Source organism: Bactrocera latifrons, unplaced genomic scaffold, assembly GCF_001853355.1.
Source record: "Bactrocera latifrons isolate USDA-ARS-PBARC rearing strain unplaced genomic scaffold, ASM185335v1 scaffold_207, whole genome shotgun sequence".
Taxonomy (NCBI): domain Eukaryota; kingdom Metazoa; phylum Arthropoda; class Insecta; order Diptera; family Tephritidae; genus Bactrocera; species Bactrocera latifrons.
Genome location: NW_017535597.1, coordinates 409,305 through 422,331, shown reverse-complemented (window position 1 = coordinate 422,331; position 13,027 = coordinate 409,305). Strand labels below are relative to the sequence as shown.

The 13,027-nt window shown below is 39.2% G+C and overlaps 1 protein-coding gene across 6 annotated transcripts in view; it reads left to right on the top strand.

The window, feature by feature from the left end:
- LOC108968247 (transcription factor collier) overlaps positions 1-13,027 on the top strand; it is a 43,939-nt gene that overhangs the window by 6,288 nt on the left and 24,624 nt on the right. For all 6 annotated transcript variants that reach the window (XR_001993323.1, XR_001993320.1, XR_001993322.1 and 3 more), the window contains exon 2: positions 197-265. Coding sequence is in view for 2 of the 6 variants with exons in the window: in XM_018932160.1 (XP_018787705.1) it covers positions 197-265 (69 nt within the window). In the remaining 4 variants the exon portion in view is untranslated. The remainder of the gene's footprint in view (positions 1-196; positions 266-13,027) is intronic.

The following is a 13,027-nucleotide window of genomic DNA, read 5'->3' as shown; positions in this document are numbered from 1 at the left end:
TATACATATACAATGTACATACATGTGTATTTGTGTAGCATTAAACAATCATACAATATCACATCTCATTAAATTCACGACTCTTTGTTTTTGCCCTTAAAAATTAATTTTAACAATTGCTGACATTTACATTTTCCTCATAAAATAATTTGCAATATTACAATGCTCTCTCTCTCTTCTTCTTCTTCGCTTGCAGTCGCTGTTGTGATAAAAAAAGTTGTGGCAACCGCAATGAGACACCATCAGATCCTGTCATTATTGATCGGTAAGTAGCAATATTATAAAAAACGTATTTATTACAACACAACAATAACAAACAAGCAAGCGAAACAACAACGAAAACATTGTTGCGTTGACATTATTGATGTTTCTGGCGTTAAAAATACACAACCAACTGTAGCTGGTATTGTTGCTTTTGTATTTTCGTGATAATGCCGCGAGCAATTTGCATACGCGCAATGCGAAAAGACAACAACAACAACACTAATGTGTCACATGATGTACTTAAGAGGAAACAAGTGCCTACAGMAATGAAGGTTGCCACCAGCTGGCAACGAGTTGTTGTAGTGGCAGCTATGTGTGTGTATGTGTGTGAGGTGCAACAGTAGCCCGCTGCCGTCATGTCTTCACAAAAAATTACYCGTAAGCAGCTTTTCATCCTTTCACAACTGAAGAACGTTTTAAAATATACTTGCGTATATTACATACTTGTTGTTGTTGTGTGTATGTCCTTGCACGGTTTATGCACTTTCTTGTGTTCGTTTGCGTGCCGGAAAGGCACAGGTCCTTGTTGTAGCCGGCTGCTTGCCACTGGCATTGCAACTTATATGCATTTTGTGTGTTTGTATGTTAGATGTGCATACATACATATGTACATATATGTATTTGTCACATGTCCTTGTTTATTTGTGTGTCTCCTTTTCGTAGATGTCAAAAATTCATATCATTGATTTATTGACATTATTCTTATCGAGTGCGTCGCATAACGAAGACGGTCTCATATTTTACAGCATGTTGTCTTCTGCAACGGCATACCCATGCGCTTATAGGCGTATATACATACATACATATACACATACTACATAGGCATGGCTATAAATAAATACAGGAGCAGTGCCATGTCGTGGCTTAAAGGCTCAAATTTAGTAGTAAACAATGTTTCCAAGGAAAAAAATATTAAATTTTTGGTGAAAAATTAATAATTTGAACATTTTTGAAACAAATTTTAATTTTTTTTTAAWTTGAAATTTGACACTGTTTAAAAATTTTAGTTAATTTTTGCAAGATTTTGCTCATTTTATAAAAAAGTATTTTAAAAATGTTTTGAAAATTTGGATATGTGGCAACACTACTTAAAAATTTAAATCAATCTTTTTTGATAAATATATTTTTATTCTTACAAATAATATTTTAAACATGTCTTGAAAATTTGACATGTGGCAACCCTATTAACAATTTTGATTAATATACACATTTTTTTTAACAATATTGTTCTTTGCGTAAAAAATAACAAAAAAATCTTAAAAATATATATGTTTTTTCTGTCTCTTATACACATCTAGATGTGTATAAGAGACAGAATATTATTTAATTTTTTTTAATTTGATATCTGGCAACACTGTTTAAAAGCTGCAATTTTTATGTTACAGTTACATCACATTCTACTAAAATATTCTATATTAAATATATTCTAAACAATTCCATCCCTGAGAAATCAAAACAAAACATTTGAAAATTTCAGAAACGGAATTTAATTTATCAAAAAAATCTGGCAACCGTATTTTAAACTATATCATCATACCATCATTACTTCAAAATGATACAATTCAAATTATACAGTTAAAAATTATTTTTAATTAATAAATGGTAACTTTGTTTTGGATTTTTATTGTATATGCAAAGTACTTGGCACCCCTTTTATATAAAAGTGCTGATAAAAATAATGCAATTTAAAGTACACTATAAAATTCCAAATAGAAATATTGAAGAGGTCGAAAACGCTGTTTTGATTAAAAACAAAAAAATAATAGTTGGCAACTCTTTTCCTAAAAGCCTATACAGTTGAGGCTCCAAATTATTAATACATTAATTAAAAATTTATATGACTGCTAAATATTAAATTACAAAAGTTTGCTTCCTGTGCATAAAAATTATAGGTGGCAACCCTTTTTTATAACCATCTACGTATCAATATAGGTTAATATGTATGCACTTAATGACAAAATTAAATATTAATATCGCGAATTTTTATTTTATCAAAAAGTTATTTAACGAAAAACAAGTTGGCAACCCTGCCCAAAAAATAAATACTCATACAAAATTTTGTATCATACAATATTTAAAAAAAAATTTAAAAAGTAAATTGTGTACTGTAGTCACTAGAGTAGATTTGTCTAACTCTCATCATGTTGCAACCCTACCATACTCCTCCTCTCCGCCGCTGAAGTACACGAGATTATGCATAAAACCGGAAATTTCGTATGCACTCTTAGCAACTTGTAAATTGATACCGTTACGCATATAATTTTTGTACGGTTTGTTACAATTTGTCGTAGTCACAYGCCCCTGCGCTTTACAGTTACCAACACGCGCTGCAGAAATATCCTTTTCGCCTTCCTTTTCTCTCTGCACGCTGTTGTTCGTCCCTCCCCTGCCGCAGTCACGTGTCAAACAAATTATGATAATTGCATGCAGTGGATGCTGCTCACTGCTACAGTAGCGGGTCGCACGCAATTTGCGGCAACGAATGCAACGCCGACGGAAAATTGAAACACGACGAAGGTAGCAAACACACAAAAAACGAAGACAAATGAGTGGAGACTAACCGAAAGTAACACGGAATTCGAAAATATTCCGCTTAATTGGCTTAGCAATAAAAATTGACATAACGCGCTGCACACTTACACATTAACGGTGGGCGGAGGTGGAGTAGGCAGAGCGTGCGGCCTAATTGCCCGTTGACGGGTCGGAAGACAGCAGCCCAAATGGCCGGAATCACTAAAACTAATTATCCATACGTACTGATAACTCTCTCGAACTAAGCCTAGGATTTGCGCGTACCAAGTGTTAGCTGCTTACAGTTAATAACGGTATTTTGATGCTCGTGCCGATAGTATTTGATGGAGATTAGTTATGAGCGATTGTGACATGTGTAACCCTTTACTGCGTAGTTTGATCTACCTACATATTTTGAGATTGTTTTGTAGATTGCGTGCTTACCTATTTGCTCTGTTGAAACTGACGGCATGCGTTACCCTTATTTGCATTTGATTCTCACGATTTTTTCGTTGTTTTTTGTGAATTTTAAARTCGATCACATTTTGTTGGAATTTTTTCCAAAACCATCGGTTTTACTCGTATTACGCAGATTCTGTGCCCTAACTATCTAAGCTAATAGAGAAGTGGTAGAATACCATGCTTGAGAGATGAGAGATAGTCAAATACTCTCCAATTCCAAGATTGAAATGCTATTTTCTGTTGCTGGTGACCGTTGCTAAGGTTTTATTTTCTTTTCAGTAGGAGAATGTTTAAATCTGAAGAAGACATATCTMAAGCTACTCTAGTTGCGTAAGGAGATTAAAATATAGGAAAGAGATAGTTCACTTTTCATTATTTCACAAGAATGTTTAAGGCAGAGACCACAAATGCTTTCAGGTTACGCAGGTTTGGGTTAATCGGACTATAAGTCGATCTATAGCTAAATTTTCTTGTCAGAAATAGCACATCGAATGCCGAAACCTTTCGAGAAAAAAGTATAGAAATAGACTGCCAAATTTTCTTGTCCCAGTTATCATACAGGATGTTAAAACTCATCAACAGAAGAGACAAGGTTCCGATACCTTGAAAACTCACTTTTCGCCTCATAAATTGCATTAAAGATGCCGAAATTTTTCGAGAAAAGAGAATAGATCTAACAGATCAGATGCCATACAGGATGTCAAAACTTACCAAGAGATGAAACTGGGTTCTCAAAACATACCAGGAGATCAAACTGCTTTTCAATAACTAAGTTTTCTTGTCATAAATTGGATAAAGGATGATTTAAACTTTTCGAGAAAAGAGAATAGATCCATGAGATAAGATGTCATAGAGGATGTTAAAGCTTGCCAAGAGATTGGGTTCAGCTGCCTCTGTGGTCAAGACTGGGTTCCGCTGCCTTCATGGACAAGTTTTCTTGTCACGAATAGCATATTGGATTCCAAAATCAAAAGAAAATAATATAGATCTAAATGACGAGTGTCTCTGATTCTAGTATAGCAGATAAAAACCTTTCGAGAGAATAAAGAAAACTGGTCTCCCATACTTCCATCAGTCTAAGAACTATATTTCTATATAAAATGGACAKGAACACTGAACTTATAATAATAGCGCTACTCTCACAGTTGGATATGAAGGAAAAACCAACAGCGCTCTCCAATACTTAATGCAATGAGTAATTGATTGTTTTTCTCCTGCAATGCCGCTCAATTTTTTCCATATCATTTCGAGGGCTTCTATGTCCGAGCTGCGCAATTATCAGCTTGATTTATTAATGCTTGGAATGCAAGGACATGTGGTCGTCGGCATTGAGTACTAAATTTTTTCCAAGCCGCGTGTCCTCCAAATGTTCTATCTCTCATACTAAACCACAGTGCGCGCTCGAATATTTAACTTTATTGGTAGCGTTGACCGCAAGGGTGGACAGCTTGTTTTTGTTAACGCTATAAAGCATTTGCATGCTTGTTGTTGTTGTTTTAGTGTTTTTTTGCAACACCACTTTATTCGCTGACAATTTCCAAGTGCATTTAGAAAATTAAAATACAAACAAACAACTGCAGCGCGAAAAAAATGTATATGCATATGTAAATATGTGAAGCTRTATATATAATTATATATACATATGTTATATATACATATGTATATATAAAGTGCTTCCGTACTCAATTTAATATAAATAAACCATCGTGAATGCACTCAGCCGCTGAGTTCGTTGGGTGGCGAGGCACACTCCTGTAAAAGCTAATGACTCGGCAACATTAAAATGAGTGCAGAGTGCAGCTGAATTATTGTTGTTGCACTTGTTGTTTTATTATGTGGTGTGTCACAGTAAATTAGCTGAAAAATATACATKTAATATGGTCTCGCGGGAACTTCCGGCATTGGCTCGGGTTTTGATGCGAAATTTCGAATTTAAAGAAGATAATACTTCAACGAATTACTGCGGAGCGAGAGAAAATAACAATAATAATGGTTAATRTAACTGTTATCTAGTCCCCGTTAGRATGATAAGGTTCAGATACGTTGTCATCGAGGGCATCCAAYGGTAGGCCCAGAAAACGTACTGTTTTGACAAGGCTGGATCACAGAGAGGGGGTTGTTAGATGTGTAGGGTTAGTTGGTCATGCCAAGAAGGGGTTAGTATCATGCGGGGAAYCGTTGCATGGAGATACATGTGTTTGATGTATCAGCTCTGGATTTGGGAGTTTAACCTGCTACAATATGCTGAACGAAGTTGACCGAAGCTGCGCAGGGGTTCCCTCAACAGCCGGTTCTATGTTAACGAAATTGAWCCGGATTTTACCCTGTCAAGGGCTGTAGTTTCGGATATCTAACCTCATTWGGACAAATTCGCAGCTTTTTTGAAAAAAATAATGTCTGTAGAATTTCAGATCGATACCTCAAAAGTTGAGGGAATTGTTCACATGTATTTAAACTGTAGACGGATATGTCTAAATCGACTCAGCTGGTCACGCTGATTCTTTATATATACTTATAAGCTCATTAGGGTCTCCGTCGTTTCTCCGAGATTTCTCAGCATAGGTTTCAAAGAAACATGTTGAAAATTCCTTCTAAAGCAGCTTAAGACACATATAAATCAGGTTTTCTGTACCCTTCAGACGTCAAGTTATATAAATTTTCTTAAGTAAATAAGCTTAAAACTCAGCCGGAGAGTTTTAGAGCGCTTGGCAACTGAAAAGAAGCTAATATTTCCAAAAGAGTTTCTTTAAGCATCATTATAAGTTGGCAGCTATTTGCTKTGRGCTGTCAYTTTATGACCTTTTRGACTCAGTTTTTCCCACTGARCAACCTTAAAAGGTTGTCAAACTAYCAAACCACACTCTATAAATAGCAATCTTATAACTAATAATTAATTGAAAGTCATGGTTCTTATCATTAAATCTATTGGGACATAGGCAGGCTGAGGCTGCTGCCGCACAAAACACTTGGTTCGTATTAGAAATATTCTCTGATCTTACTATTTAGTTTCGATTGGTTTTACAGCTAAAAGCTGATCTTCGTAACGATTCTAGTTGATCTTATAAGGCTCGAACTTTGATTCTGCGTCTCAGAACAGTTCGTACAAACTTTATTTTCAACGTACGCAGTTAGAGAGGCTGTCTAACGACGCACTTTGACCCATCCCTCTATTGACTGGATATTACTGGCTACTCTTTGAACCATCCCGTGCTTCTTACGATGTCCATCAGTACTAAAAGTTTTATCTGAACGTCCGCGACGTCGTCAAAAACCTACGTTTCCAGTGATATCACCACGTCCTAGAACTCATTCCATGTATATCGCGTTTCACAGCCTCTAGGAATATCACTAATATCAAATCATAAGCCCTGGAACCCATTCCCACAGTGATATCTCTGGAAACTGTTACATTTCGTACAAACTKTCAACGAAGTCTAGCTGATTTCTCAGTCCAAAATCCAACATATCTGGATAATTAGTRAGCCCCAAATCAAACTTTCAACATATTTATAAGCCAACGAGTACAGATCAACAACAAACATAGGAATCCTCGATGCATTTAATTCTCTGTAACCCTTAGCATCCCGTCTTCCTTCAACAACTGACTAAGCARTGGAAAATAATTAAAATAACACAAATATTTCGCCACATTTCACGRTTCATTGACGACTGCCCGGCTTTTGAAATTAGAACAGTCGCACAATTTAGYTTTAGCGTTACTTTTACTTACGTGTCCGTTGCATAAAACTCAAGTCAAATGCATCAAGTATCTAYTGAATTAACCAACTGACTAGGTAAGTAGTCACGCAAGGCATTAATATTTACTCACTCGCAGGCAGTCATACAAATTTTACACGCGGTCGGACTGCCTGCGGGTGCACGGGCGGGCGGCTGGTCGGACGGTGGTTGCTAAACAGTCAAAAATATATGCATACGAAACTTTCACTGAGGGCGGAATGTGGACGAGCCGAAAAAATACATGCAAACTCCGCGGATTTGCTTGCACGTTGAGAAGACCTGCCGAAATGTGTGAGTTCCAGCTCAAACGCCTATCCCTAARCGTCAGTTCTCGTGTGTTTCTTGGTGTATGTAAACAAAACACTTTATTGAAACAAGCGACTCTCTATAAAAACCACTAATAACAAAACATTGCCACGCATCTGTTCCGAGTCGTTGGCCCGCAAGTGCTAGGATGTGTGCATGGCTCCGTGCGTCYGCWGYTCCAATGCCGGCATAGCATTGAAGAAACATTTAAACGAGACCTTGTTAAAGCCACACACCGTGAAATACGTAATAATGATCCGTCGCATACATACACTTCATTCACTTAATATTCGGACGCACACGAAGTCAACCGGGCAAATGGTGCACCGTAAGGTAGGCAGAGGYGAGCWTGCAGGCGRCCAGGATGGCAGGCAGGCGACGCGTATTTGAAGCGTCGCAATAATTTCGTTGATACACGGCATAAAAAAGTAACAGAAAGTGGCAGCAAAGTGAAAATAAAATGTAAAAACCAACAAAAAAAAAAAAAAAAAAACAATACAACAACACCGTGAAAGATTGCTGGCAAAGTGTCTTTCCGCCTGTTCGACTAACAAATCATAAATAAAAAGATAAACACCGAATGACACGTCGCACTAGCCAAGCAAATGACAATAGCTTTGGAACGCAAGCGGTCCTCCCAYCGCCGCTCGACGTTGGTCGTGCAACGCAGACGCGCGTAAGCCAGTAGCAGCGAAGTGGTGATGACCGAACGCACCGCAGGGACGTATGACGTATAAGCGCTGGCAAAGCGAAGACCGCAACGTAGCTGAACAATGGCAGCTTGGAGCTCCGGAACTGCAAGCGCGACGGCAGTGGAGGTTTGCTGCGCAAAGTGTAGCAGACGCACTGCACTAAAGTAGCTCGGTCCGATGRCCGGCAAGTAATTGTAATTTTGGCTGCTTGGTTGCTTTCCGCCTTTTGTTGATTACACATGCAATTTCGGCAATCGCCGGACTACGCAGACCTCTACGCAATGACAATGTGCCGCGGCGGAATTGCGGTGTTGTCCAACTCGCGCCAGGTCCTAAAAAAAAAAAAACGACGAAATGGCAGAATTCATAAATAAAACATATGCGTGCATACGCAACACGGCGTCGCGGCAGCGCGCCGAGATAACAAAAACACAGTCACCAACTAACCGACGAACGTATTAAAACAAACCGGTGGACAGTTAGTGCAACAGCAAACGCTGCAGTTCGGAACTCAGCGTGGCTGCAGTCTCCGACAAAACGCGGCTCGATGGCTGGCGGGGTTAGAATGTTTTGTGGATGCCAGAGTGTGGCTGAGTGATACGGCAAGGCGTTTCGTGCGGCACTGCAGCAGATTGTAAACTTTGATTTTTATACTTCTATCGTCGCTATGTCAAAACGGAACATACACTCATACTTATTGTATATAGAACTAAGTCCACGTCCATTGTTGCGACTTCGATAGCATTTGATGTTATGAGTTTGTATGATGATTCGCTCAGCGTGCGCAACGTAGCAATGACCTACTACTGCAGACAATGGCCGAGCGAGCTCGACACACACACGACGAACTACACAAGAACAYCGGTAGCAAGCACATCGTGTGACGAGTATGGTGCCGCTAACGGCAGTGACAGTGGTGGCGGTGCTGYTGCCATTGGTGATGATGTCGTCGTGATCGTCCGTCGTCACTGTGTCGGGTGAGTGAGTGTTGAAGTTATGTGGACCTCCGTGCAAGTTTGCGCTTTCAGTAGCAGGCGTCCAACTGTTGCAACTTAATGCTCAATACAACGTAGGTCGCATAATTGAAATGCATCACCACAAACAACAATAAACAATAAACACACGAAGCTCCATATATTTGTAGTGAATGCTGTGCGTTTTCCTCTCCTCCACGTACCGCTCCATACAGGTAGTCCTGTGGCGGACGGCTGGCTCGTGTAGTTTAAGCATTCGGTTGGGGCTCGCGTGCGTACTCGTTGCACTTACATATTTWAGTGACTCTGGGTGTCCGACTGTGTCTTGGCTGGCGGTGGAACAATGGTAATCCGCATTGCAGTGCCACTGCTTACATTTATAAGCCTTTGGACTTGCCGCTAGTCTATTTTGGCCTTATGGGTTTTTTGTTGATCGCTGTGCCGTCCTAGAAAATTATGAACGAAATCTAAATTCTTTGAAACAGCATTTTTGCCGACGGTTTCATGATGTACAAAGCCTTATGTAAGCGATTGAATGCGAGTTTCGATTTTGGTATGAGGCTTGCGTAGCGCAGCTTTGTTTTTTTTTTTACTTTTTTAGAGAAGTTCTTTTTGTGATGTTCGAAATCTTGCTTTATTGACTAGATGGTATTCGCCTCTAAAACAACTTTCGTTGAGAGCCGAGTACGAGTTTGTGAGTCCGAAAGTCTTCGACTATAAAGTACTTTGACCTTAAAAGAACTTCAAGTTTTCGCTGAGAACCGTATCGATTGTCCGAGTCAAAATCACAGAGTTCAGTTCAGTTCTCTACACAAAGAGATGGTTTTAAACCAGAACAAAATTAGATATACACATGAACTTTATACCGTTTGAAATATGCCGAAAGGTATTAATATTTTCCAATCTCATGTCATTCTTTGCGGTAATAAGCTTGCTATCAAGTTTATACTTCCATCAGATCCGCAGATTAGAAGTGACTTCGGATGATTTGCTAACAGAGAAGTTGTCTAAAGTTTTCTGAGATAATATGTGGACACAGCTGGATTGTGTTTATTTTTGCTCAGATATTTAAGAGAAAGCTTTAGTGGCTGTATTTAGAGCATTTTATAAAACGGACAGTACATAATAGGCGATCAGTCCTRCCAAAGTATGAAAGGAAGATATAACGATACAAGACTCAAAGTCTATAGTTTCGATATCATAACTTTTTCTATCGACAAGCATAGTAGGAAGTCTCCATTGAGTTCGTAGAACCTGGGAAAGACGGATGGAACTCGCCACAGWKTTTCCAAAAAACATCAGTTTATAAACAAAAGCGAAAAATTCTGTCAAGTCTATCGAAGTCGCCGGCTTCGGTTACATCTTGGATCAGGATCCACTAATCCACTCTAAAAATGAGCTCAACAAATGTGAAGCTGTRGACGTCGCCAGCTTTGGAAGCCTCTTGGGTCAAGATCCATAAAAATAGGCTCAACAAATGTGAAGCTGTAGACGTCGCACGCTGCTGGCACATTTTAGGGCTGGATCGACTAATCCAGTGCTCTTCAAAGATAAAACAGCTAAACAGTCGCTGGCTTCGGGCACAACTTGGGTCCGGAWTCACCMATCCAGCGCTCTTCATCGCTAAAATGAGCTCAACATGTGTAAAGCAGAAGAACTCACTGAAAGATCWTGTTTCARAATSCACTAATCCAGCRGTCAGGATCCACMAAYMCAGCGCTCTTCAACGCCAAATATGCTCAATAAGTGTGAAGCTGAAGAAATTGCTGGCTTCTGCCATATTGGGTCAGGATCCACTAATTTTGCGCTCTACAACGMYAAAATGAGCTCAACAAGTGTTGAAKAAATATTTGTTCGCTTGATTCCACTTAACTACAGTCCGAGTGTCATACGGCAGTCTTCCAATCAAATACAACCGAACGCACATTCCTACCGAAGACTCGGATGGTTGACAGCCRCAATTACCGAAAAATCAAACTATTTTTGAGCTACTTACTGGCGGCTTTGCTTTCCTTCAACACATACATATTAYACTATATTTGAACGCTTTGTTGTTGTCAATGYTCTGTTTGTCTACCAATTCCTTGCTTTCAGCGGTCAGCAGCAATAACTGAGCTGATTAATAGCAATGATTGACTTGCCGACAAACGGAACCGTCAACAACACGACAAAAGCCGTGCGCGAGCAACAAAGAAACTGCAAGTGCACAGCAAAACGTAAACAAAAACTCTATAAGAATAGAACGCTAAGACACATACTAGCTTGCCGGAGTCTAGCAACAGCACGCCAGTTCGACAGCTACTGCCACATGTAATGCGGCACGCGACGCGCAGAARTACGAGTCCCTTAGGCGATGCCAAGAGTCAAGGTGGTGGTGACGGTGATGCTGGTTCGGACGCTGRCGGTATTCGCTAAAGTGGGGTTGCACTGCGAGGGTTCAGCGGTGGCCAGGAAGAGCTGCTGCGCGTCCGCTCCTCTTTTATTGGGGGCTAGATACACGTGTACATAGGACGCATGAGGTACATTTGTATGTCTGTATGTGTGCGTGTCGCTTATTAAATGTACGTTAAGAGTATTCTCTGGAGTCATCAAGCAGATTTATTTTAAATAAAAATTCCAAAAAAAAAAAAATTGCAAACTACAAAAGCCGCGTCGCTGAAAGACGATATTGATTTCCCACTTTAAGCCATCRCCGCTGCCGTCGTCGTCTCGTGCAAATTGGCTTAGCCAACTAAATAATAGTGCGTCGMTGTCGTTGGCTCGCTTTTTCCAGCGGTTCTTCGGTCGRCCGCGGCCGCGTGTGTTGTTGTTKTTCACCATTTAATAGCGTGAGGATTGAATTAATAATAATCGTAAATATTGTAAGGTAAGTTTAATATCATACAAGTACAGCGGCGAAAAAAGTGATAAGCGCGTGATGTTATTGCTGTCGACAAGCGACGGTGGTAAGCTTACATACTTAGCTCGGCAGCTTTGAGATAAAGCGCTCGGGCTAATGCGAACAACGCTCATACGTATTGGTAGCTAACTGACAGTTACGACGATGTTTTCGTACGTGCTTATGGTTTTTGGTCTTTTTGTCTCACTGTTGCAAGGATGAAGCCTTATTGAGGACGGATGAAGGGTCACATGGATTAAGAGGTGTAGTAGGTGATGTTGTTTGGTTGAAATTTTTTTTATAAAATATAAAATCAAGATAGTCAATTGTCACATATTTTCGTAATGAAGCACTAAATTTTCTAATATCTGGCATAACTTCTTCTTCTTCTTTGTTGGCGTAGACACCGCTTACGCAGTTATACCAAGTTTGCAAGAGCACGCCAGTCGTTCTTCCTTTTCGCTGCTGGGCGGCAATTGGAATTTCCAAGTGTCGCCAGGTCCTTCTCCACCTGCTCTTGCCAACAAAGTGGAGGYCTTTCTCTTCCTCTGGAGTGTTTTCCTCCATTAGGACGACATGACCTAGCCAGCGTAGGCGCTGCCTCTCAATTCAATATCAATGGCGTCATATAACTCGTACAGCTCATCGGTCCAACGACTGTTGCCAATGCGCAAAGGACCATAAATCTTCCACAGAACCTTTCTACCGAAAACTCATAACGTCGACTCACCAGATGTCGTCATCGTCCATGCCTTTGGAAGATGTAGSAGAACGGGRATAATGAGTGACTTGTAAAGTTTGATCTTTGTTCGTCGAGAGAGCACTTTACTTCTTAATTGCCTACTCAGACTGAAATAGCACCTGTTGGCAAGTGTTACGAGAAATTATTCGTCCCGTGAAATTATACAAAAAACATCTTTGGTCCTGAGTTCCTTTTTTCCAAAAATTATTTTTTATCAATGCATAAAGATTTTTTCGAAAATTATTTGGATATTTTTTTAAATTTTTTTTAATTTTACTAAATTTTTCAATAATTATTTAATTTTTGTTAAATTAACGATAAGTTTCTATATCAATTAGGTAATAATTTTTTTCCAACAAATAGGATATGCAAAAACACTAATGAACTATATATTTTTCTATTTTTTTTTTTTGATGTTTTCAAACCTTTTTTTTTGTCAAAATTATTTTTTAGAACTTTT